The sequence below is a fragment of the Micromesistius poutassou genome (assembly GCF_964030765.1).
Source record: "Micromesistius poutassou genome assembly, chromosome: 13".
Taxonomy (NCBI): Eukaryota; Metazoa; Chordata; class Actinopteri; order Gadiformes; family Gadidae; genus Micromesistius; species Micromesistius poutassou.
Window position 1 is genome coordinate 868,058 of NC_140283.1, and position 25,645 is coordinate 893,702.

Below are 25,645 nucleotides of genomic sequence, written 5' to 3' on the forward strand. Positions count from 1 at the left end.
GGAGTTGATTTTGGTCCGGTAGAATGCAGATTGTGCTGTTGACACAGTGGAGGTGAGGTCTGAGAGAAGGTGAAGAAAGTGAGATAGATCATTAGGACAGTCGGAGAGGGAGTCCAAGGAGGAGAGGGAGGTTAGCAGAGTGTCAGAGGATTCCTCGTTGGATAGTTGAGAGGATCGTTCGACAGAAGGTAGTGAGGACAGAACAGTGGAGGCAAACGTAGAGGAAGAGAGAGATCCCAGGTTACGGCGGGTGGTGACACTGTGAGGAGTGCGGAGGAGGGAGGGGGCGAGCAACAAAGCGGTGGTCAGACACAGGACAGGGGGTGACGGAGAGAGCCGAGGTACTGCAGGACCTCGTGAATATCAGGTCAAGTTGGTTCGGCCCTGTGTGTGGGAGGAGAAGGGGAGAGTGTGAAGTCCAATTTCGAAAAGTGTATCAGTCAAGTGATTTGAAGTTGTGAAATAAGCGACAAACAGCTACTGTGTTCCTCCATTTGTTAAGTGGTGGATCAGTCCCCTTTGCTCATCACATAAAACACCAACATATTGAAATATCCTGAACCTCCCCCTGGTGTCCAGGAGGGTTCCCCGTGCTGGACTCTGACAAGCCCGGGAGCAGCTTGGTGGAGATCCAGTGCCTGCTGGACAGCGTGGGAGCCTCGGAGCTCGTCATCGACCTCATCGTCAACACCAAGAACGACCGCGTGTTCGAGGAGAGCATTCAGTTTGGCATCGCCCTGCTGAAAGGAGGGAACACACAGATACAGGTCAGATACAGGTCATTAAGGACAGATACAGGTCATTAAGGGGGGGGGACACACAGATACAGGTCAGATACAGGTCATTAAGGACAGATACAGGTCATTAAGGACAGATACAGGTCATTAAGGGGGGAGGGACACAGATACAGGTCAGATACAGGTCATTAAGGGGGGGGGACACACAGATACAGGTCAGATACAGGTCATTAAGGGGGGGGGACACACAGATACAGGTCAGATACAGGTCATTAAGGGGGGGGACACACAGATACAGGTCAGATACAGGTCATTAAGGACAGATACAGGTCATTAAGGACAGATACAGGTCATTAAGGGGGGAGGGACACAGATACAGGTCAGATACAGGTCATTAAGGGGGGGGGGACACACAGATACAGGTCAGATACAGGTCATTAAGGGGGGGGGACACACAGATACAGGTCAGATACAGGTCATTAAGGGGGGGGGACACACAGATACAGGTCAGATACAGGTCATTAAGGGGGGGGACACACAGATACAGGTCATTAAGGGGGGGGGACACACAGATACAGGTCATTAAGGGGGGGACACACAGATACAGGTCAGATACAGGTCATTAAGGGGGGGGACACACAGATACAGGTCAGATACAGGTCATTAAGGGGGGGGACACACAGATACAGGTCATTAAGGGGGGGGGACACACAGATACAGGTCATTAAGGGGGGGACACACAGATACAGGTCAGATACAGGTCATTAAGGGGGGGGGGCACACAGATACAGGTCAGATACAGGTCATTAAGGGGGGGGGACACACAGATACAGGTCAGATACAGGTCATTAAGGGGGGGGACACACAGATACAGGTCAGATACAGGTCATTAAGGGGGGGGGACACACAGATACAGGTCAGATACAGGTCATTAAGGGGGGGGGACACACAGATACAGGTCAGATACAGGTCATTAAGGGGGGGGACACACAGATACAGGTCAGATACAGGTCATTGATTGGAGCGAAATGCACACCATGTCACACACACAAAGATGCACGCACTTGTACACATGCACATACACTAATATGAATAATCAATGCACGTTACATAATGACACAAACGTAAGCAGTCACACAACCCTGCTTCTATCATCTCAGTTGTAAGTAAGACATGGTCGTTTTCGACCAGCGGTGATTGAGTGTAATTTGAGTTTTCATTCGTTGGCACAGAACTCCTTCTACCAGCAGCTGTTCAAACAGAAGAAGTCTGAGCGGTTCTTCAAGGTGTTCTACGACCGCATGCGTCTGGCCCAGCAGGAGATCCGCGCCACCGTGTCCGTCAACATGTTTGAGCTGAGCAGCAGGAAGAGGGATGACGACGGAGGAGACGCCACTGCTCTCCACCTGAAGAAAGGTACCTAACACCCGGTCACCATCCACCGTCCGTCTAGAGCCGACCCTAGATCAGCTCTGTACACTGACTCTAGATCAGCTCTGTACACTGACTCTAGATCAGCTCTGTACACTGACTCTAGATCAGCTCTGTACACTGACTCTAGATCAGCTCTGACTCTAGATCAGCTCTGTACTGACTCTAGATCAGCTCTGTACTGACTCTAGATCAGCTCTGTACACTGACTCTAGATCAGCTCTGTACACTGACTCTAGATCAGCTCTGACTCTAGATCAGCTCTGACTCTAGATCAGCTCTGTACACTGACTCTAGATCAGCTCTGTACACTGACTCTAGATCAGCTCTGTACACTGACTCTAGATCAGCTCTGTACTGACTCTAGATCAGCTCTGACTCTAGATCAGCTCTGTACTGACTCTAGATCAGCTCTGTACACTGACTCTAGATCAGCTCTGTACACTGACTCTAGATCAGCTCTGTACACTGACTCTAGATCAGCTCTGTACACTGACTCTAGATCAGCTCTGTACTGACTCTAGATCAGCTCTGACTCTAGATCAGCTCTGTACTGACTCTAGATCAGCTCTGACTCTAGATCAGCTCTGTACTGACTCTAGATCAGCTCTGACTCTAGATCAGCTCTGACTCTAGATCAGCTCTGTACTGACTCTAGATCAGCTCTGTACTGACTCTAGATCAGCTCTGTACTGACTCTAGATCAGCTCTGTACACATGGACCCAGGGTCTCAGTGTGTTGGTGGTGTTTGGTGGGCCCTCCTCAGGGGAACAGGCGTCCCCTGCCCCCCTGATGACTGAAGCCCTTCTCAGTTGTAAATTCTGTTTACATCCAGACAGAAATCAATAAATGAAATAGTCTGACGATGGTTTTTTAACCATCAGGTATCTGAAGCTGTAATAAGCCGATGGAATCATTTAACTTGGCCCTAATCAAATGATTGGATTTCCTACACGTCTACCTATCTACTCGGCTAACTGTATAAATGTCCTTATTGAGCTGACTGGACCCGTCCACAGGCAGAGCTCCTGCAGAGACAGCGAGCTACTCATGTGTTCTGGGGGTTTGAGTTTGGAGGTCTGAAAGGAGCGGTTGGATCTTTTCAGATGGACACTGTAAAACCAGCTTAATGATTAGCATGTTTCTCCAAATTCGCGACTAACTTTAAGTAATGTTTTGGAGTACTATTTCCTTCTTTTCATCCTATTGATATAATGAGTCGATCATTTGGTGATCAATGGGGATACATGAAGCTGACCTTTTGGGTCTGGTTAGGCCCAAAAGGTCAGCTTGTAGGTAAGCCTTAGAGATGTCTAGATTACTTTAGGACTACATTGTGATTTCTGGGTGACGTAACACCTTCAGGAGCTGATAAAGGTACTTTATGTAACGTTAACACAGCGCGTTTAAAAGGTGAACTGCATCCAAGCTTCAGGATGTTGGAGTGTTGGAGAGTTGTCGCCGCCCGCTCCCTCGTCTGCAGACGCAGACCTCCGGCCGGTTGCCAGGTTACAGACACTGACCGAACACGGGTGCAAGAGCAGCCCAGGTTTCTTTGAGATAAACGCAATTATTCTGACACTGCTAATTTATGTTGATCAGCTAATGTACACGTTTGCAATTGATGTATTATTTGCAAATTATAAACTAGCTCATGTTGCATCTGCGGTGAAATCCTTCCAGGCTCTAAGCTGTCTCCATCTTTCCAATGCTGCTCCACCATTTGCCCTTATTTTAGACGAGCTGTGGTTGGTGAGCTTCTTCTTTTGAAGCGGGGTAGGCTCTGGTACGAGCACCGCCTCCATGGTGCAGCACACTGTGGGAGACCATCTCTTTCACATCGCTTCCACCCTAACGGGGAACAAACTGGCTGTAGTATGTTGGTGTGTAGTATGTTGGTGTGTAGTATGTTGGTGTGTAGTATGTTGGTCTGTAGTATGTTGGTCTGTAGTATGTTGGTGTGTAGTATGTTGGTGTGTAGTATGTTGGTGTGTAGTATGTTGGTCTGTAGTATGTTGGTGTGTAGTATGTTGGTGTGTAGTATGTTGGTGTGTAGTATGTTGGTCTGTAGTATGTTGGTCTGTAGTATGTTGGTGTGTAGTATGTTGGTGTGTAGTATGTTGGTCTGTAGTATGTTGGTCTGTAGTATGTTGGTCTGTAGTATGTTGGTGTGTAGTATGTTGGTGTGTAGTATGTTGGTGTGTAGTATGTTGGTGTGTAGTATGTTGGTCTGTAGTATGTTGGTGTGTAGTATGTTGGTGTGTAGTATGTTGGTGTGTAGTATGTTGGTCTGTAGTATGTTGGTCTGTAGTATGTTGGTGTGTAGTATGTTGGTCTGTAGTATGTTGGTCTGTAGTATGTTGGTGTGTAGTATGTTGGTGTGTAGTATGTTGGTGTGTAGTATGTTGGTGTGTAGTATGTTGGTGTGTAGTATGTTGGTGTGTAGTATGTTGGTCTGTAGTATGTTGGTCTGTAGTATGTTGGTGTGTAGTATGTTGGTGTGTAGTATGTTGGTGTGTAGTATGTTGGTGTGTAGTATGTTGGTGTGTAGTATGTTGGTGTGTAGTATGTTGGTCTGTAGTATGTTGGTGTGTAGTATGTTGGTCTGTAGTATGTTGGTGTGTAGTATGTTGGTGTGTAGTATGTTGGTGTGTAGTATGTTGGTGTGTAGTATGTTGGTGTGTAGTATGTTGGTGTGTAGTATGTTGGTGTGTAGTATGTTGGTCTGTAGTATGTTGGTGTGTAGTATGTTGGTGTGTAGTATGTTGGTGTGTAGTATGTTGGTCTGTAGTATGTTGGTGTGTAGTATGTTGGTGTGTAGTATGTTGGTGTGTAGTATGTTGGTGTGTAGTATGTTGGTGTGTAGTATGTTGGTGTGTAGTATGTTGGTGTGTAGTATGTTGGTGTGTAGTATGTTGGTGTGTAGTATGTTGGTCTGTAGTATGTTGGTGTGTAGTATGTTGGTGTGTAGTATGTTGGTGTGTAGTATGTTGGTGTGTAGTATGTTGGTGTGTAGTATGTTGGTCTGTAGTATGTTGGTGTGTAGTATGTTGGTGTGTAGTATGTTGGTGTGTAGTATGTTGGTGTGTAGTATGTTGGTGTGTAGTATGTTGGTGTGTAGTATGTTGGTGTGTAGTATGTGGTCAGCCAGTATTCTGACTGAAGCGTGTTCCCTCAGTGTGGGAGGACACGGCCATTTCATGATTAGGTGCAGTACATTTGGTACACATAGCTCCTGTTTAAGGTGGGACCAAAGCAAATGGGCTTAAATGTGTCAGCTGTTTTCAGGCCTTACCAAAGCGCTACATAGATTATCACCATCTAATCACTTCTTACTGTATGTGTGGTCGTTTTTAGTATTTTCTTTCCAAAAGACGGAGGCTTTGTCCCGGGACAAAGGCTTACTTACTATTCAGTGTTGGGACACACGTGACACTAATCCTCCAATGTCTCATTATTCCATGGAAAGCTCTCCAGTCTGGCCCGTCTGTGTTTGTTGGTGGCTTCCTGTGTCACCCTACCAACCCCAAGCATATCAAAAACGACTTTGGACTGTATCAAGATATACATTTCTTTTAATTTGTTTTTCAATTTATGAAAATTAAAAGATATCAATAGCATTTAATAAATTGTGTGTGTGTGTGTGTGTGTGTGTGTGTGTGTGTGTGTGTGTGTGTGTGTGTGTGTGTGTGTGTGTGTGTGTGTGTGTGTGTGTGTGTGTGTGTGTGTGTGTGTGTGTGTGTGTGTGTGTGTGCGTGTAACAGCAGGGAATAACTCTGCCCTCCACATGAGGGAGGAGATGCGAGGTCAGCTGAAGGAGGCCTCTTCCGCCACCTCCAAGGCCTTCTGTGCCTTCAGGAAGGAGCTGGACCCCGAGCTGGAGAGCCTGAACCAGGGCAGCGAGGGGCCCGCCACAGGGGAGGCCCTGGAGGACACTCAGATGAGCCAGGCCATCGCCATCATGAAGCCCATCCTGAGATACCTGCAGCTGCTCTGTGAGAACCACAACTCCAACCTGCAGGTGAGGAGCCGTCCTGGTGCCCTCGCCACGGGGCCGGGGGGGTTTGGTGAGGATCGGGTTTATTGATGGGTCACATTATGCCCCTTTTCCACCCACAGTACCAGCTCCACTCGCCTCCACTTGGCCCGCCTTTTTTTGTGTTTCCATCGCCAAAAAAAGTACCCGGTACCTGGTACTTTTTTTTTAGTAGCACCTCCGTCGAGGTTCCAAGCGAGCTGAGCTGGTACTTTTGTGTGACGTAAACAGGCTGCTGGCCACTGATTGGCCAGCAGAGTGTAAACGGGAATAATCACTAAAAGTTAAATTGTGTCCGGCGTGGCTGGAGTCCACGGACCCGCTCCCGAGGGGGACACGGATCAGCGTTTCGCCGTGTGTTGTTCCTTTCCCGGGGCTCGAGTTTCGCATCATCAACCATACCGTATGACGACAATAGACACGCACTCTTTGCGTTTTTTATTGTATTTTATTTCCGTTTCCCGTCATAACCTTTCCCGGGAATAGTCTTGATCAGATTTCCCAGGAATCCCGTCTGCCGGGATTAAACCCTAATGACGACCCGCCCCCGTTGAAGAGGTTCTTTTTGAGATGGAAACGCGACGTGACCTGAACCAAACCAAGTGGTGCCGCGCTAAGTGGTGGCGAGTTGAGCTGTCGGTGGAGAAGCGGCACTAGTAACCCATCAGGGGCTCTGCACACCCTCATACTGGGTGGACTTTTAAAATCATGAGGCGTGAAACCACAATAACACACAAAGAAAGCTTTAACATATGAATGGGTATCACGTCAGGCAAACAGTTGATTCATTTATTTTGTCCCTTGAAGAACTACCTGCGCAACCAGAACAACAAGACCAACTACAACCTGGTGTGTGAGACACTGCAGTTCTTGGACTGCATCTGCGGCAGCACCACGGGGGGCCTGGGCCTGCTGGGGCTGTACATCAACGAGGGCAACGTGGACCTGGTGCGCCAAACCCTGGAGACCATCACAGAGTACTGTCAGGGGCCCTGCCACGAGAACCAGGTGAAGAGTCAGGAACCAGCTCCTCCAAACGCCATTCAAAGTCACCACAGGAACCCAATAGAAGAGGTCTAATGGTTCCTCAGGCGTTGTGAGAGGAGGGTGTGTGGATGATGTTCGTTGAGGTCCTCAAGCTCTTCTATTGTTCCAGGCCTAGCTGAATGGCGTGGTTCACCCCTCATTGTCTCACCATTACAGCTCTTCTTCAAGTGTCTTCACGATGCTCTTGTCTTTCATTTTTTTCTCTAGTCCTGTATAGCCAAGCATGAGTCCAACGGCATCGACATAATCATTGCGCTGATTGTTAACCCAATCAACCCCCTGGGAAAGCACCGACTGGACCTGGTGATGGAGCTAAAGGTCAGCAGCTTTTCACACAGATAACACGCTAGTGTTCATTTGGATGGTCTTTGATGATCAACACAATGTTGATGTTTCAATACAACACTAGCAGTACTAGGTACAATTTGAATCCCTGTTATTTAGCTTTAAATGCTTTGAACACCTGATTAGATAATACAGTGTTGACCTGTGCAGCGTCCGCCCAGCAGAGCTCAGGTTGTTCTGTCCTGTTACAGAACAACGCCTCCAAGCTGCTGCTGGCCATCATGGAGAGTCGTCACGACAGTGAGAACGCAGAGAAGATCCTGTACAAGATGAGGCCTAATGAACTGGTCAGTGTGGTTTCCTGTCTTAGCTAGTGTGTGTAGCAGGTAGGTAACTCAATGTTTCGCTAAGAAAAGCCTTCTGTATTTATTGGTCAACTCAAGACAATGCAGGTCATCAGTGAGTCCACTTGTTCCACTGCTTGTATTTCTTCATGGGGCACCTTGGAAAGCAGTCTTCTACAAGTAGCCTTCAATAACTTTCTTAAGCACGGCTCTGGTCATGGAGGACAGGGCTTTTGTAGGTCTGGTAGAATCGAGTACATCTCAGTTTATCCAGGTCGTGTGCTTGCCTCCGTGAAGCCCAATCCTCAAACTGTACCGACGGTTGGCAGGTGGATGTGATGAAGGAGGCCTATGCCCAGGGCGTGGAGGCCGAGTTGGAAGGGGAAATTGTGGGAGACCAGATCAAGCCCAAAGACGTTGGACATAATATCTACATCCTGGCCCACCAGGTACTGTTCCACATCTCACCACACGTTCTCGCCTGCTGGTCTCCAAACCCTAGTAGATCTCTTACTGCTGTGCTGGTCTCCAAACCCTAGTAGATCTCTTACTGCTGTGCTGGTCTCTAAACCCTAGTAGATCTCTTACTGCTGTGCTGGTCTCTAAACCCTAGTAGATCCCTTCTTACTGCTCTGCTGGTCTCTAAACCCTAGTAGATCCCTTACTGCTAGTCTCTAAACCCTACTAGACCTCTCCCTGCTGGTCTCTAAACCCTACTAGACCTCTCCCTGCTGGTCTCTAAACCCTACTAGACCTCTCCCTGCTGGTCTCTAAACCCTACTAGACCTCTCCCTGCTGGTCTCTATACCCTACTAGACCTCTCCCTGCTGGTCTCTATACCCTACTAGACCTCTCCCTGCTGGTCTCTAAACCCTAGTAGATCTCTTACTGCTGGTCTCTAAACCCTAAAAGTATTTTTTTTGTATCTTGCATATAAATTGGTTTACTCCGTTGCCATTATTTGTTGAAATGGCTGTCAGTTAATATGTAGATAATGTAAAAAAAGAAGTATAAAAATATACATAAATAAAAGGTTTCTGGGCTTTTGACATTTCTGATCATTGATGTCTGAGGGTCAGTGGATGAGCAGGGGGTCACAGGGGGTCACAGGGGGTCACAGGGGGACACAGGGGGTCACAGGGGGACAGAGGGGTCACAGGGGGACAGAGGGGTCACAGGGGGTCACAGGGGGACAGAGGGGTCACAGGGGGTCACAGGGGGACAGAGGTGGTCACAGGGGGACAGAGGGGGTCACAGGGGGACAGAGGGGTCACAGGGGGACAGAGGTGGTCACAGGGGGACAGAGGGGGTCACAGGGGGACAGAGGGGTCACAGGGGGACAGAGGGGGTCACAGGGGGACAGAGGGGTCACAGGGGGACAGAGGGGGTCACAGGGGGACAGAGGGGGTCACAGGGGGACAGAGGGGTCACAGGGGGTCACAGGGGGACAGAGGGGTCACAGGGGGTCACAGGGGGACAGAGGTGGTCACAGGGGGACAGAGGGGGTCACAGGGGGACAGAGGGGGACAGAGGGGGTCAGGGGGTCACAGAGGGGGTCACAGGGGGACAGAGGGGCTCACAGGGGGACAGAGGGGGTCACAGGGGGTCACAGGGGGACAGAGGGGGTCAGGGGGTCACAGAGGGGGTCACAGGGGGACAGAGGGGGTCAGAGGGGGTCACAGGGGCTCACAGGGGGACAGAGGGGGACAGAGGGGGTCACAGGGGGACAGAGGTGGTCACAGGGGGACAGAGGGGGTCACAGGGGGACAGAGGGGGACAGAGGGGGTCACAGGGGGACAGAGGGGGACAGAGGGGGTCACAGGGGCTCACAGGGGGTCACAGGGGGACAGAGGGGGACAGAGGGGGTCACAGGGGGACAGAGGGGGACAGAGGGGGTCACAGGGGGACACAGGGGGTCACAGGGGGACACAGGGGGTCACAGGGGGACAGAGGGGGACAGAGGGGGTCACAGGGGCTCACAGGGGCTCACAGGGGGTCACAGGGGGACAGAGGGGGACAGAGGGGGTCACAGGGGGACAGAGGGGGACAGAGGGGGTCACAGGGGCTCACAGGGGCTCACAGGGGGTCACAGGGGGACAGAGGGGGACAGAGGGGGTCACAGGGGGACAGAGGGGGACAGAGGGGGTCACAGGGGGACACAGGGGGTCACAGGGGCTCACAGGGGCTCACAGGTCCTCTGGTCCTGGCCGTGGGGTCATGTTGTTTCTGGTTCCTCCAGCTGTCGCGGCACAGTAAGGTGCTGCAGCTGCTCCTGAGGGAAGGGACCGCCGTCACGCTGGGGGCGGAGCCAGAGGAGGATTACGAGGGCGACGCCCTCTGCTACTACGCCAATCACACGGCCCAGATAGAGGTACAGCGACCAGCATCCAATCAGGTCCACTCCAAAGCTCAAGTGCAACGTTAATCACTGTCATTGTTTTTAAAGCGCTTCACAAGACTGCGTTAACATCGCATCACAAAACGTCTTCCAGTTAGAGCCAGCTTGAACTGAAATCATCTTTGTTTTTCACAACTCAAATCCTCAAATCCCATTAATCGGGTTTCCTTCTTCCAAGGCGGGCTATGAGGGGAGTTTCCCGTTGTTCATTCAGCAGTCGGTACCTCCCCTCTGAAGAAGGCCTCCTCCGTCCGTCACTAACCCAGAGGTCTCCCACATCCCCGTCTAGATTGTGCGTCACGACCGCAGCATGGAGCAGCTGGTGTTTCCCGTCCCCAACATCTGTGAGTACCTGACCCTGGAGTCCCAGGTCAGGGTGTTCTCCACCACCGAGAGGGACGACCAGGGCAGCAAGGTCAACCACTTCTTCCAGCAGTTCGACCACCTCTACAACGAGATGAGCTGGCAGAAGAAGATCCGCAGTATGTAACCAAAATGCTACTTTTGGGGTAATGAATGAATATGAGATGATGGGAGGTAAATAGGGGGGGTAAAGCACTGCCCCTCCCTCTCCGCCTGCCCCTTGTGTGTTTCCCTGCCGTTTCACAGACCTGTGATTAACATGCGACCAATCAGGAAAGATCCCCTGATCCGTCAGAAATCTAAATTGGTTCATAGAGAGTCAACCTCATGTTCTCATCCTTCACTCACTAATAGCACATGGTTATTCCATTTCTCCAAAAATAACAAAAATCAGTTAAATCTTACACCTAGAACCTAGGACAGCGGACAGCCCTTTCTCTAATACATGACTTTATTTGGCTTCACTAGATGTGTATTGTGTATTTGTGTGTATGTCTATGTGTGTTCCCTGTGTTGTGCTGACCTCTCCTCTCTCTCCCCAGAGAACAAGGCTCTGTTCTGGTTCTCCCGACACATCTCTCTGTGGGGCAGCATCTCCTTCTACCTGGCCTGTCTGCTCAACATCGCCGTGGCGGTCTTCTACCCTTTCGGGGATGACGGAGATGAGGGTGAGAAGGGTTTGGCTGGCTGTGGTTCTTATTCTCTAAGGTGTGCTGGTGGTTCAGAGGTTGTTCCCTGCTGCTGGGGAGGGAGTAGTCGTCGGAGGGCCTAGACAGCGAGGGGATCTCGTCGAGCCGTCTGCCGGAGACGAGGTCACAGGCAGCGCTGGTGACGCCTGGAATTCCAACAACGTGGTTCTTCAGTGATCCCTGCTCTCGCTTCTGATGTCCAAAAGAAACAGTTTTGATATATTTCACTGAATATAAAAGCAAAGATCTCCATTGTTGAGATCTGTCCAGCACTTGAAATGAAATGAACACGGATGCGGGCTGAATTGTAGGTCAGGCATGAATATCCCCGACATGACCCACTGCAGCGATAGATGACACAATATATAGTGTAAAGTAGTCCTTCTTCTCTCAGGTAAACACCACCATGTCGTCTTTAGGAGAACCTCGCTGCCTGTCCCCACCTCATTACATTGTTCTGATAACGTCCAATCAGAACAATGTGATACTGGTAAGAGTCACAATGTAGTGCGCATAATAATAATAATAACACGTTTATTTTATATAGCGCCTTTCTCACGCATAAGTACCGTAAGCCTATAGAACCACGTTGATGAATAACACACAAACTGTGTGTGTGTGTGTGTGTGTGTGTGTGTGTGTGTGTGTGTGTGTGTGTGTGTGTGTGTGTGTGTGTGTGTGTGTGTGTGTGTGTGTGTGTGTGTGTGTGTGTGTGTGTGTGTTTTTTTTAAAAGCAGAGGCTTTTGGCATTTTACCAAAGTAATAAAGTGACATGCCGCTCGATATTGTCCTGGACTTTGTTTCCCAACAATGTCTTGATAATAAGTGAAGTGGGCTCTTGTAGTCCTCAAGCGGTGTTAGTTAATGTCATTGAAGCGTTCTCCTCCTTGACCTCCTGCTCCTCTGCTGTCCCCCTCAGGGTCTCCATCATTTGGCTGCTTTCATGTTTCTGTTTGGGTTTCGGTTTGTTTGTTCTCTTGTTTGTTTGTTTGTGTCTGGTGACGGTTCATGTGTTCATGTCCCCCCCCCCCCCCACCGGTGACGGTTCATGTGTTCATGTCCCCCCCCCCCCCACCGGTGACGGTTCATGTGTTCATGTCCACCCCCCCCCCCGGTGACGGTTCATGTGTTCATGTCCACCCCCCCCCCGGTGACGGTTCATGTGTTCATGCCCTGGTGACGGTTCATGTGTTCATGCCCTGGTGACTGTTCATGTGTTCATGCCCCGGTGACTGTTCATGTGTTCATGCCCTGGTGACTGTTCATGTGTTCATGCCCCAGTGACGGTTCATGTGTTCATGTGTTCATGTGTTCATGCCCTGGTGACGGTTCATGTGTTCATGTGTTCATGTGTTCATGCCCTGGTGACTGTTCATGTGTTCATGCCCTGGTGACTGTTCATGTGTTCATGCCCTGGTGACGGTTCATGTGTTCATGTGTTCATGTGTTAATGCCCCGGTGACGGTTCATGTGTTCATGTGTTCATGTGTTCATGCCCCGGTGACGGTTCATGCTCTGGTGACGGTTCATGTGTTCATGTGTTCATGCCCTGGTGACGGTTCATGTGTTCATGCCCTGGTGACGGTTCATGTGTTCACCCCAGGCACCCTGCCCCCGTTCTGGAACGTGCTGCTGTGGGTGGCGGTGGGGCTGTTCACCAGCCTGCTGCCCGTGCTGCCTAAGCCCTGGGGCATCCTGTTCTTCATGGTGGCCTTCATCCTGCGCTCCATCTACACCCTGGGCCTGGGCCCCGCGCTGCTGCTGCTGGGGGCCGCCAACGTGAGTCAGAGGGCCCCCCTGCAGCCCACAGGATGGGAGGTGTAGGGGACGGGGCGGCGGCCTGCCTGGCTATTGGCTACCCAACTGCCAGTCTGCCTTCATGAACACGTCAGGGAACTCTCCGGGCTTTGCAGCAGCCTTTCTGCTGCTCCTTGGAAACGGAGTGATTGTTGCAGGCTGCTAGTTCTCACAGAGCGTGATGAAGTACTCTCTTATATTTGAATAGTGTAACATTTCACGGTTCCCCTTGAAATGCGGCGTCGTAGTCGAGTCCTCTTCTGGGTCTCTTCTCCTGGTCGTGAAGGCAGACGCTTTATAGAGCTGAATCTGGAACTTCATGGAAACAATTAGATATATGTTTAATGACAAAACATGCATCAAGTGTAGGAAGTGGCCTTTAAGTGAACAGCAGTGTGTTTGTGATTGGGCCTCATTGATTACGTGTTGTCTCCCTGGTCCCCGCAGCTGTTCAACAAGGTGGTGTTCCTGGTGAGCTTCATGGGGAACCAGGGTACGTTCACCCGGGGGTACCGGGCCGTGGTGATGGACATGCTCTTCATCTACCACCTGGGCTACGCCGTCATCTGCGTGCTGGGCCTCTTCGCTCACGAGTTCTTCTACAGCTTCCTGGTCAGTAACACGTCCCCGGACTGACCTGTTCTCTCTCCTCCAGCTGTTTGACCTGCTGTTGTACCCGTCTCTCTTCCAGCTGTTTGACCTGCTGTTGTACCCGTCTCTCTTCCAGCTGTTTGACCTGCTGTTGTACCCGTCTCTCTTCCAGCTGTTTGACCTGCTGTTGTACCCGTCTCTCTTCCAGCTGTTTGACCTGCTGTTGTACCCGTCTCTCTTCCAGCTGTTTGACCTGCTGTTGTACCCGTCTCTCTTCCAGCTGTTTGACCTGCTGTTGTACCCGTCTCTCTTCCAGCTGTTTGACCTGCTGTTGTACCCGTCTCTCTTCCAGCTGTTTGACCTGCTGTTGTACCCGTCTCTCTTCCAGCTGTTTGACCTGCTGTTGTACCCGTCTCTCTTCCAGCTGTTTGACCTGCTGTTGTACCCGTCTCTCTTCCAGCTGTTTGACCTGCTGTTGTACCCGTCTCTCTTCCAGCTGTTTGACCTGCTGTTGTACCCGTCTCTCTTCCAGCTGTTTGACCTGCTGTTGTACCCGTCTCTCTTCCAGCTGTTTGACCTGCTGTTGTACCCGTCTCTCTTCCAGCTGTTTGACCTGCTGTTGTACCCGTCTCTCTTCCAGCTGTTTGACCTGCTGTTGTACCCGTCTCTCTTCCAGCTGTTTGACCTGCTGTTGTACCCGTCTCTCTTCCAGCTGTTTGACCTGCTGTTGTACCCGTCTCTCTTCCAGCTGTTTGACCTGCTGTTGTACCCGTCTCTCTTCCAGCTGTTTGACCTGCTGTTGTACCCGTCTCTCTTCCAGCTGTTTGACCTGCTGTTGTACCCGTCTCTCTTCCAGCTGTTTGACCTGGTGATCCGCGAGGAGACGCTCCTCAACGTCATCAAGAGCGTGACGCGTAACGGCCGCTCCATCATCCTCACGGCCGTGCTCGCCATCTTCCTCGTCTACTTCTTCTCCATCATCGGCTTCCTCTTCCTGAAGGACGACTTCCGGATGGAGGTCGACCGCCTCCCACCTCAAGGTCAGGACCCTCGTAAGCAACGCCCCCCACCGCCGTACACTTGTAGACGCCCCCTGGAGGACACGCCCCCCACCGCCGTACACTTGTAGACGCCCCCTGGAGGACACGCCCCCTGGAGGATGAACGGACCGTGTGGGTCTCTCTCTCTCTTCATTCAGAGGCCCACTCCTCATCCCCTCAGATGTAGTCCGATATCCATGATGTCAGTAATAATAGTGTTATGAGTATTGCTCCGACCGCAGGTCACATTGTTTTAGTTTTGGGGTGGATGTTTTCTACTCTGTTGGCCTGTTGTGTATCCCTCCACGTCCCAGAGACGTTGAGCTCCTCAGAAGCTGACGGTAAACACTGCGGCGTGTGGATGTGAAGCAGTGTCTGGGCAGCCATTTATTTGAATGTCTGCGTACGAGGGAGGGTTAAGCTTCTTTGACACTTGCAGTGTAACGCTACCCTGGATATCCAGAGTTCTCGCAAGAGCATCATTTGAATTTGCTCTGCGAGTCACTCTGGGAACGAGCAATAGACTCACTCCCCGATTCCCCTGGCCCAGAACACTAACCAATCACATCGGTGTATCTGATATTGGTGGGCCAAAAGCGTTGCTGTTTTACCGACCGGATACAGAGTCTTATCTATTGGTTAGCTCCGCTGGACTGGATACTTCACCTCTTGTATTCTTCTGATTGGTCGTACTGTTATCCAATTGTGTGTAGCAATATTTTCAAATGCATGCTTGGCTCCGCCCCTCGAGTTGGGCCGTTTTCATCACTCGTTGCCAGACCCTACAGCTTTCTAGATGTGGCTCTGGATTTCCAGGCTAGTATAACGCCATGATGTGTGGCATATTTCATACACATCAGTCATAACGCCACACAACGACGGTACCAAACAGTATCACAAAGTTGGTGTGTGACACACAACCCCCTCTTACCGAGAGCTCTCAGCCTGACACAATGTTTTTTTGAGTTTTTGAATTTGAACTGAAAGGGGTGTTTTTCTCACACTGTAAGCCCACAGCTCAGGCAGCAGACCTGCCTGTGGTTGTTTTGGTAGAGGGACCGAAAACAGAAATATAATCTTTCTGGTTGTTTGTTGAAGACACAACTCTATTTTAGACCTGAACATTTCCAAACATGATTGGTGTCTATCCCAACACGGCGGCGAGCTGTGGGCCTTGAACTGAGCTGGAACCATCGATGAGGAGCGGGAAACTGATAGGGGCCCCGGAGAGGGCCCCCCTCCAGCAGAGCACAAAGAAGGGCTCATAAACAGCAGTCGGTCATGATGACTATGACTTTAATATGAAGATAGTTCTAGACATGAGGTACACTTTAGCATAACCTGCATAACCTGCATCATACGTAGTCCGAACGCAAGCCACCCGACTACACACCGCCCCGGCTACCAGCATTGTGGCAACCAGATCCTTGAAGAGGTCCCTGGGGGTCCGACGGCTGGAGCCAGTACATTAGCACCTGTTGCATAACCCCCCCCCCCCCTCAACGCCCCCTCAACGCCGTGTGTTTCCATGTCTGACTGAGCCGGGTGCAGCGGCCCCTCGGGGGTTATGTAACAAACTGATCCCTGTCTGCTGACGCACACACGCACGCACGCACGCACGCACGCACGCACGCACTGCAGCATGTGTCGGTGGTCCCTCTGGGGGTCCTCCGTTGGAGCAGCTCTGACCTGCCGCTGCAGCATGTTCACATGAGCACGCCCACACTCTATACCTAGACTGCAGATACCTTCTGGTAGTATGAAATGATCTAATGCGTCCTTTGTTCTACATGTCTGTACGTGAAAACATAATACACACACCAACTGATCTTGTGTCTGCAAATGCAACATCAAAGTGTGTGCTGAAGACTCTGTTCCCTCCAGCTCAGGGGCCCCTGTGGGGGGCTGGCCGGGTCCCGGACTCCTGTGACACGGAGAAGTGCCCGGATCCAAAGCCTCCATCTGCCCTAGGTGGGTATTTACTCACTGCCTGGTCTCCAGACTCACTGCCTGGTCTCCAGACTCACTGCCTGGTCTCCACACTCACTGCCTGGTCTCCAGACTCACTGCCTGGTCTCCAGACTCACTGCCTGGTCTCCAGACTCACTGCCTGGTCTCCACACTCACTGCCTGGTCTCCAGACTCACTGCCTGGTCTCCACACTCACTGCCTGGTCTCCAGACTCACTGCCTGGTCTCCACACTCACTGCCTGGTCTCCACACTCACTGCCTGGTCTCCAGACTCACTGCCTGGTCTTCACTACCTGGTCTTCACTACCTGGTCTTCACTACCTGGTCTTCACTACCTGGTCTTCACTACCTGGTCTCGGTCTGCAGTGTGTTGTCATTACTCACCTTGAGTGACCAGAGCATGGTGCAGATCCACACACCAGGGATCTGACTTGTCAGGGCAGACCCATCGTTGTCTGATTGTCGAATCAAATACCATTATTATTTTATATTAGCAGCTCCACGAGGCCTTATGTGTCTTTGGGTTAAAACGCTTCAAATGAAACGGCTAGTCAGGACGTCCTGTCAGTAGGTGTGTGTCTCCTCCAGCTGACCGCCTCTCCCAATAGGATGACCAATTTACTATAATATAGACTTTTATTTCATAGTGTATTCATAGAAAACATCTATGAAACCAAACAGAGGCTGACCGCTCGGTTCTGTCTGTCTTAACATAGAGGCATAGGTAGGCGGCCACTTGGGGCCCCCATAGTAGGGGGCCACCATAGTAGGGGGCCCCCAACAAACAAAAAAAACATTTTTTGACAAAGACGAGTCTGAACGCAAATTCTTTGCAAGACGAGTCTAAACGCAAAAAACATAATGAAACATAAAAACATAAACATAAACATAAAAAGGGTTAGGATAAGGGTTAGGAAATAAAGTTACCCAAGCAGCTCAAATAAAAAAAAAAAGCAAAAAGACGTCGATAAGTATTTGGCCAAAGTTGACACACTTTTTTAGGCTACTGTTGGGATACAGACAGGAACAACAATGTCCAAAGCGTTGGACATGCCGCTACAGCAGCAGCAGCTGGCTGTGAAGTGGCGCTAGGTGAAGACCTGTGAGAGGACGTCAGTAAGTAGGACTCTGTGTCAGAAGCGTGTGATGTGGAGAACAATCTATCTTTTCTCTCTCTCTTTTTATTATTTTTTTAAAATATATATATAGGTTTGTTTGAAATGTTCAATCTCAAGTGCAATGCCAATTGCAACCTCACAAATACATCAATTATTCCTCTTGGCAATATTAATATTCAATATTCAAGTATATGACTGTTTGTGGGGGTTTACCATAACTACTTGTCTTGCTGTTATATTGATTTGATCTTAACAAAAAATAATAAACATTGCTGGTTTTCCTGACATTTTGGCAAAGACAGGTGTTACCTGAACCCTTATTCTTTGATGGGCTCCATCGTGACTATTAGTTTGTGTAGTGCCACATACACCATTCAGTCTGTACTTCTGTTTTTCTCCGTACATATCTTCGCCTTGGGCCCCCAATTAGCTAAATCCGCCACTGGATACGCACTGTGGTCACATCAGGAGAAATTAATAAAGCACTTGAGGAGATACGGCTGACATTTAAAATACATGTAAATGATGCTTTCAACTTGTAGACCAAATGCAGCGCTGTTCAATTTAGCAGAACAGCCAAAGTTGCCTTGGGCGGACGGATGGAGAGGACCTTCTCCCAGCGTCTGCTCGGACCGCTGCGGCTCCACAACTCATTTTCCTGAAAGTGTGGATCCTTCTAGACTGGCCATCTAGAATGTGCTCTACTTAGAATGAAGACATGATTGGAGTGTTACGGCCATTACACTAAGGGGTTATGAGACAAACAATAAGGACCTTTATTGAAAGCAAAACAACACAGCAAATTGCCAACTGTAGACAAAACTGGCGACAGTTTGGTCTACTTTATGGGTCAAATCACCCATAATACATCTCTTCCACACGTTTGGTCTACTTTATGGGTCAAATCACCCATAATACATCTCATCCACACGTTTGGTGGTTCCTTCTTGAAGCCAAGCCAATTAAAGCACACAAACACACAAGGACACAAATACACCTACACACACATCACAGCACACACATACAGCTGCAGGGTGCATCTCTTCTTTCAGGGATGGATTAGGCAGGGACAGTGACTCATACTCTGTGGTTCTCCCCGTGAGTCAGGGCCATCCACGTGCTGGCTCTGTACTGTTCACTAGAGCGCTGCTCCTAGTGTTTACTGGTGTTCACTTTAGTGTCCACTATAGCTGCTCCTACTGTCTACTGGTGTTCACTATAGCTGCTCCTATAGTGTGATCTAGTGTGTTGTGGGTAGTCCTGATAAACCTCTGTGCTGTTGTTCCTTCACCTGTATGAAGCGTGGTGATCTAGTGTGTTGTGGGTAGTCCTGATAAACCTCTGTGCTGTTGTTCCTTCACCTGTATGAAGCGTGGTGATCTAGTGTGTTGTGGGTAGTCCTGATAAACCTCTGTGCTGTTGTTCCTTCACCTGGCGGGCAGCAGAGGAGGAGGACGGGACGGAGAGAGTCTGCGACACGCTGCTCATGTGCATCATCACGGTCCTGAACCAGGGCCTGAGGAACGGGGGCGGCGTGGGGGACATCCTCAGGAGGCCCTCCAAGGAGGTGAGACCCCCTCGTAACCAGTGGTCATCTGACTTGTGTATCCCACTGGACGCTGGTTATTGGTGGATTTTATGAATTATTGAGTGGGAAAACATTTCTAGCCAATCCCACTACTCAATCCTACTCCTACTCACAGACCGGTGCTTTGAGCTCCTTAACCTCTCTGCTTTAAATAGAGCTTTTATTCAATATTCATTTGTTTTTGTGTTTTGTATTTTTATATTCTTATATCCCACTGCCTGAACATAACAGAGTAAGCCCGTATATGGGCATAGTGTCACGGTAATGAAGCCCTTTCCTGTTGCAGCTCAGCAGCATGTAGACCCTGAGAGGTCATCGTTGTCTTCCTCTGACCTCCTCCTCCAGGAGCCGCTGTTCGCCGCCCGCGTGGTGTACGACCTGCTCTTCTTCTTCATCGTCATCATCATCGTCCTCAACCTCATCTTCGGCGTGATCATCGACACGTTCGCGGACCTGAGGAGCGAGAAGCAGCGCAAGGAGGAGATCCTCAAGACCACCTGCTTCATCTGTGGTACGGAGACGCACCGCCATGACCTGTTCACAGAACGGATCAGAGCTTACCCATGAGGTCAGAGCTCATCCATGAGGTCAGAGCTCATCCATGAGGTCAGAGCTCATCCATGAGGTCAGAGCTCATCCATGAGGTCAGAGCTTATCCATGAGGTCAGAGCTCATCCATGAGGTCAGAGCTTATCCATGAGGAGGTCAGACCTCATCCATGAGGTCAGAGCTTATCCATGAGGTCAGAGCTTATCCATGAGGTCAGAGCTCATCCATGAGGTCAGAGCTTATCCATGAGGTCAGAGCTCATCCATGAGGTCAGAGCTCATCCATGAGGTCAGAGCTTATCCATGAGGTCAGAGCTTATCCATGAGGTCAGAGCTCATCCATGAGGTCAGAGCTTATCCATGAGGTCAGAGCTCATCCATGAGGTCAGAGCTTATCCATGAGGTCAGAGCTTATCCATGAGGAGGTCAGACCTCATCCATGAGGAGGTCAGACCTCAGGGTCCAAACCTACTGGGATGTGAACAATGAACCGTTCAACCATTAACTGACGATATACTGTTGGATCAATTAACATTTTTGGGGGGGTCTCTAGGGGGGTCTTCAGGAGGGTCTCCAGAGGGGTCTCCAGAGGGGTCTCCAGGGGGTCTCCAGGGGGTCTTCAGGAGGTCTCCAGGGGGGTCTTCAGGGGGTCTTCAGGGAGGTCTTCAGGCAGCAGTACGTGTCTGATCCCGGGAGCCGGTCTATGAGATCACCACGGCGATGTGGCAGATATGAGACCTTCTCTGTGGTCCAACTTGATCCACAATTGACTGAAACTGGGCTCACGCATTATGCCCAGAGCGTTCCACCTTTAAACTAAACCAAGCACCAGGGACCTCGACCCTAGTGAGACAGCAGACAGAGAGGCTCACTGGGTTCATGTCTACAGACTCTTCACTGGTCCTATTTTGTTGCACTGCTTAATTGCGCTGCTGATGTGTTCCTTGTTGAAGGTGTGTTTTATATGTTATGTTATAAAGCAACACCATTGTTTTTCTTATCTTACCATGTGCAGGCAAGCAGTCCTGGCTTTTTTTATTTTACTTTATTGTACAATAGCAAATAGCAAACAATGGCATTTATTTATTCAAAGTATTAACGGTATAAACGGTAGCGCAGCGTGACACAAGCCTCTCCGGTCCCCAGGGCTGGAGCGGGACAAGTTTGACAACAAGACGGTGTCGTTCGAGGAGCACATCAAGGCCGAGCACAACATGTGGCACTACCTCTACTTCCTGGTCCTGGTGCGCGTCAAGGACCCCACGGAGTACACGGGCCCCGAGAGCTACGTGGCGCACATGATCAAGGTCAGGAGCCCTCAGGGCGGGGACACACACACACACACACACACACACACACACACACACACACACACACACACACACACACAGTTTGTGTGTTATTCATCAACGTGGTTCTATAGGCTTACGGTACTTATGCGTGAGAAAGGCGCTGTATAAAATAAACGTGTTATTATTATTATTATGCGCACTACATTGTGACTCTTACCAGTATCACATTGTTCTGATTGGACGTTATCAGAACAATGTAATGAGGTGGGGACAGGCAGCGAGGTTCTCCTAAAGACGACATGGTGGTGTTTACCTGAGAGAAGAAGGACTACTTTACACTATATATTGTGTCATCTATCGCTGCAGTGGGTCATGTCGGGGATATTCATGCCTGACCTACAATTCAGCCCGCATCCGTGTTCATTTCAGTAGTAGATGTGATGGTGCATTACTTGGTTCCACATCATGTTATGACCGGTGAGTCTGCGGTGGTTGTTGTGGCTTTCTGCTGGAGGTGCTAGAGATACAAGGTACACAGACATCAACATATCGGGCTGTTCAGACGGTAAACATACGGACCAGGCTCGTTCCACGGGCTGCCAGAGGGGGGCGGGCCTTGAGGACAGGAAGTGAATGTCTGAGCGACAGTAGGCTGGGGCCAGAAGTCCTTCAGACACCAGCCTTAATAACTCCTTAATTAAATCAAACTGTTCCACATGACCTCGGAAATACAGATGTTGTGGAGATGCTCTAGCAAATGAACCTAACCAAATGAAGACAAAGTGTATTTGATTCATGTCATTGAATTAATTCAGTGACATGTTTCCCATTGAGCGTTGGATGAGCCATGCATCAGACGCTCTGCCTGAGCTGCACCACAGGGGGTCGTGACTCACTGTCCAGGTGGGCCACGAGACAGAGGGAAACCATCTGTAGAGAGGGAAGAGAGACGCAAACACAGACACACACTCCATAGATGTGTGTGGCTGGACGGTCGACCTCAGAGCGTACTGGCTCTGTGGGTCTGTGTGTGTGTTCAGTTGCATGCGTGTGTGATGACAGAGCTACATGGCGGACAGGTACTGCTGAACCTTCAGGGAGCCCACGCATAGCTCGGCATCGCCTGGCCAGCCGCCCTGTCCCTCCCTCCCCCTGTCCCTCCCTCCCCCTGTCCCTCCCTCCCCCTGTCCCTCCCTCCCCCTGTCCCTCCCCCTGTCCCTCCCTCCCCCTGTCCCTCCCTCCCCCTGTCCCTCCCTCCCCCTGTCCCTCCCCCTGTCCCTCCCCCTGTCCCTCCCCCTGTCCCTCCCTCCCCCTGTCCCTCTCCCTGTCCCTCCCCCTGTCCCTCCCTCCCTCTGTCCCTCCCCCTGTCCCTCCCCCTGTCCCTCTCCCTGTCCCTCCCCCTGTCCCTCCCTCCCTCTGTCCCTCCCCCTGTCCCTCCCCCTGTCCCTCCCTCCCCCTGTCCCTCCCTCCCCCTGTCCCTCCCCCTGTCCCTCCCCCTGTCCCTCCCCCTGTCCCTCTCCCTGTCCCTCCCTCCCCCTGTCCCTCCCTCCCCCTGTCCCTCCCCCTGTCCCTCCCTCTGTCCCTCCCCCTGTCCCTCCCCCTGTCCCTCCCTCTGTCCCTCCCTCTGTCCCTCCCTCTGTCCCTCCCCCTGTCCCTCCCTCCCCCTCCCTCTGTCCCTCTCCCTGTCCCTCCCCCTGTCCCTCCCCCTGTCCCTCCCTCTGTCCCTCCCTCTGTCCCTCCCCCTGTCCCTCCCTCCCTCTGTCCCTCCCTCCTCCTGTCCCTCCCTCTGTCCCTCCCCCTGTCCCTCCCTCCCCCTCCCTCTGTCCCTCCCTCCTCCTGTCCCTCCCTCTGTCCCTCCCCCTGTCCCTCCCTCCCCCTCCCTCTGTCCCTCCCCCTGTCCCTCCCCCTGTCCCTCCCTCCCCCTGTCCCTCCCTCCCCCTGTCCCTCCCTCCCCCTGTCCCTCCCTCCCCCTGTCCCTCCCTCCCCCTGTCCCTCCCTCCCCCTGTCCCTCCCCCTGTCCCTCCCTCCCCCTCCCTCTGTCCCTCCCCCTGTCCCTCCTCCTGTCCCTCCCCCTGTCCCTCCCTCCCCCTGTCCCTCCCCCTGTCCCTCTCCCTGTCCCTCCCTCACATTCTCATGTATGTGCGCACACAAACATAGATGGACCTCCTCCTCCTCCTCTTGTACCTGAGATTCAGTAGTTCATAAGTCAGTAATGTTATTGTAGTTCATAAGTCAGTAATGTTATTGTTTAGATCATAACAGTCTTTCTCTCTACACATGATTCATTGCAGCTGGGAAATGCTAACCTTCAGCGCTGCGACTTTAGCCTAAACAAAGTCCTTATTATTTATTTGCACACAGAGTGCGATTATGTAACACACTGCACAACACTGTTTGTGTGTCGAGAAGGAAGGCTGAAGAGGCATCCCTTCTCCAGTGACAGTATCTGTAGTCTTTATCTTTAGACTTTGCTGCACTCATTTGCGGATGCAGAGATGAGTTCCCTCTAGGCCGTTTTATCTCTCGTTGCTGTGAACGACACTCACACTGCCACCTCTGCCTCCAGGCGTTCCTCTGGCCTTAAGACGGCTCCAGAGTCTGTTAATGAAGCATTAGTATTGAGCACGGGAGCACCGTGTCTGCTGAAAGAACAGCCTGATACAGCGTCCTTCTGTCTGTCTCTAATTAAACCTCCATTGCCTCTCCACTCCTCCACGATAGAACGAAGTCAGAGAAGATGGTGTGGTTGTTTGAGACAACTTGGGCTCTTCTTATAGACACAGATACATCTAGACAGACACACCTAGACAGACACACCTATGGACAGAGACATATAAAGGCAGGCACACACACACACCTAAAATTGGGCTTTGTGCAATTAAAGTCTACGGTAATCCCAGTGACCAGAGGTGGGTGGGTGGGGGGGGTGTGTGTGTGTGTGTGTGTGTGTGTGTGTGTGTGTGTGTGTGTGAGTGTGTGTGTGTGAGTGTGAGTGTGTGTGTGTGTGTGTGAGCAGTCATCAGACGTGGTGGTGGCTGGTCGTGTACAGGCCAGCGATCATGCAGGAGCATTAAGTGATTAATGTGTGGCGACCGGCCCCCTGACCCGGGATCACACAGCCCCTTGTTATGCTCCTCATCCTCCACCTCTTCCTCAAGTCAACTGACGCCTGCAGGCTGGGAAGTGACAGGAGGGTCTGTCTGAATGTTTCTGCGTATTCATCTTAATCCATCAGTAATGGTCCAGGGAAACAGAGATCCATTGGTCTTCCTGTTTGGTTTTGTGGTGCGTCGCCCTGCCCTGCAGCTAACACATACACAAAGACACACACACACAGACACACATACACACAGACACACACACACAGACACACATACACAAAGACACACACACACAGACACACATACACACAGACACACAGACACACATACACAAAGACACACACACACACACACACAGACACACATACACAAAGACGCACAGACACACAGACACACACATACACAAAGAGGCACACTCAGGCAGGCCTGTTGTGTGAACGCTGCAGGAGCAGAGTCATGGTTTTAAACTACAATTTTCTCCTTCATTCATTTTCTTAATTTGCCCTTAAGTTTTAGCCGGCTCCTCCGAGGAGAAGGCCCTGAGAGCTCTGATAGGTCTCCTCCTTTTATTTCTTATTTGCTTGCTTCTGAAGGCCAGGTTCTTCTCTTATTTGTGTCCAGTGGTTTAAGTGGGATTTGGCAGGTGGGGGAAAATGACTCACCATGTAACAACATATTGGGTATTGGGTATTATTTTTAGGATACGAAAGAGAGTATTAGAGTCACTGTCGTTCCAAGTATCACACAACTTAATTGGTTGACATTTATATTGCTCCAGCTACACTGATATGGCAATATGCAAACTTTTTGTGCAAACTTAAAATTGCTGAACACCACAATATGGACCACAACCAGTTTTTCACAATTTAAATTTCAATCTGAGTGATATTTTAAATACCCCGAAATGGATGCAGACAAGAACTATGAACATAAAATCACAACCTAGGTAGAGTTTTCTGTATCATGAACATAATCATACCACCACTCAGAGCCCAACTTCACATCTCAAGGGTGTCAGCGTTGATGTTTATTTCTTTGGTTCCTGTTGAACAGTGGAATCCACAGAGATATGTTACAAAATGTGTTCTCAAAAGAAGCTCAGCTGATCACGCAGCCTGTCCAAAATGAAAAACCGTGACAATCAAGTGTACCAGTCAATATGGGAGCTATTTGGACTGTATGCCACTGTATGAATGTAGCCACATTATTGTTTGGTGGTTGTTATTGATATGTTTTATGATACAGAAAACTTTACCTAGGTTGGGATT

General features: G+C 50.5%; 1 protein-coding gene across 4 annotated transcripts in view; it reads left to right on the forward strand.

Moving 5' to 3' along the window:
* Positions 1 to 25,645, forward strand: part of itpr2 (inositol 1,4,5-trisphosphate receptor, type 2) — an 82,119-nt gene that overhangs the window by 51,119 nt on the left and 5,355 nt on the right. The window contains exons 39-55 of one of the 4 annotated variants that reach the window (XM_084477044.1): positions 580 to 767; positions 1,970 to 2,153; positions 5,934 to 6,190; positions 7,013 to 7,213; positions 7,460 to 7,570; positions 7,789 to 7,884; positions 8,211 to 8,330; positions 10,121 to 10,252; positions 10,569 to 10,761; positions 11,185 to 11,310; positions 12,935 to 13,110; positions 13,576 to 13,740; positions 14,576 to 14,771; positions 16,644 to 16,730; positions 19,291 to 19,415; positions 19,782 to 19,947; positions 21,131 to 21,291. In XM_084477044.1, the coding sequence (XP_084333170.1) occupies positions 580 to 767; positions 1,970 to 2,153; positions 5,934 to 6,190; positions 7,013 to 7,213; positions 7,460 to 7,570; positions 7,789 to 7,884; positions 8,211 to 8,330; positions 10,121 to 10,252; positions 10,569 to 10,761; positions 11,185 to 11,310; positions 12,935 to 13,110; positions 13,576 to 13,740; positions 14,576 to 14,771; positions 16,644 to 16,730; positions 19,291 to 19,415; positions 19,782 to 19,947; positions 21,131 to 21,291 (2,684 nt within the window). The remainder of the gene's footprint in view (positions 1 to 579; positions 768 to 1,969; positions 2,154 to 5,933; positions 6,191 to 7,012; positions 7,214 to 7,459; positions 7,571 to 7,788; positions 7,885 to 8,210; positions 8,331 to 10,120; positions 10,253 to 10,568; positions 10,762 to 11,184; positions 11,311 to 12,934; positions 13,111 to 13,575; positions 13,741 to 14,575; positions 14,772 to 16,643; positions 16,731 to 19,290; positions 19,416 to 19,781; positions 19,948 to 21,130; positions 21,292 to 25,645) is intronic. The other 3 variants (XM_084477046.1, XM_084477047.1, XM_084477045.1) reach the window with 3 other exon arrangements.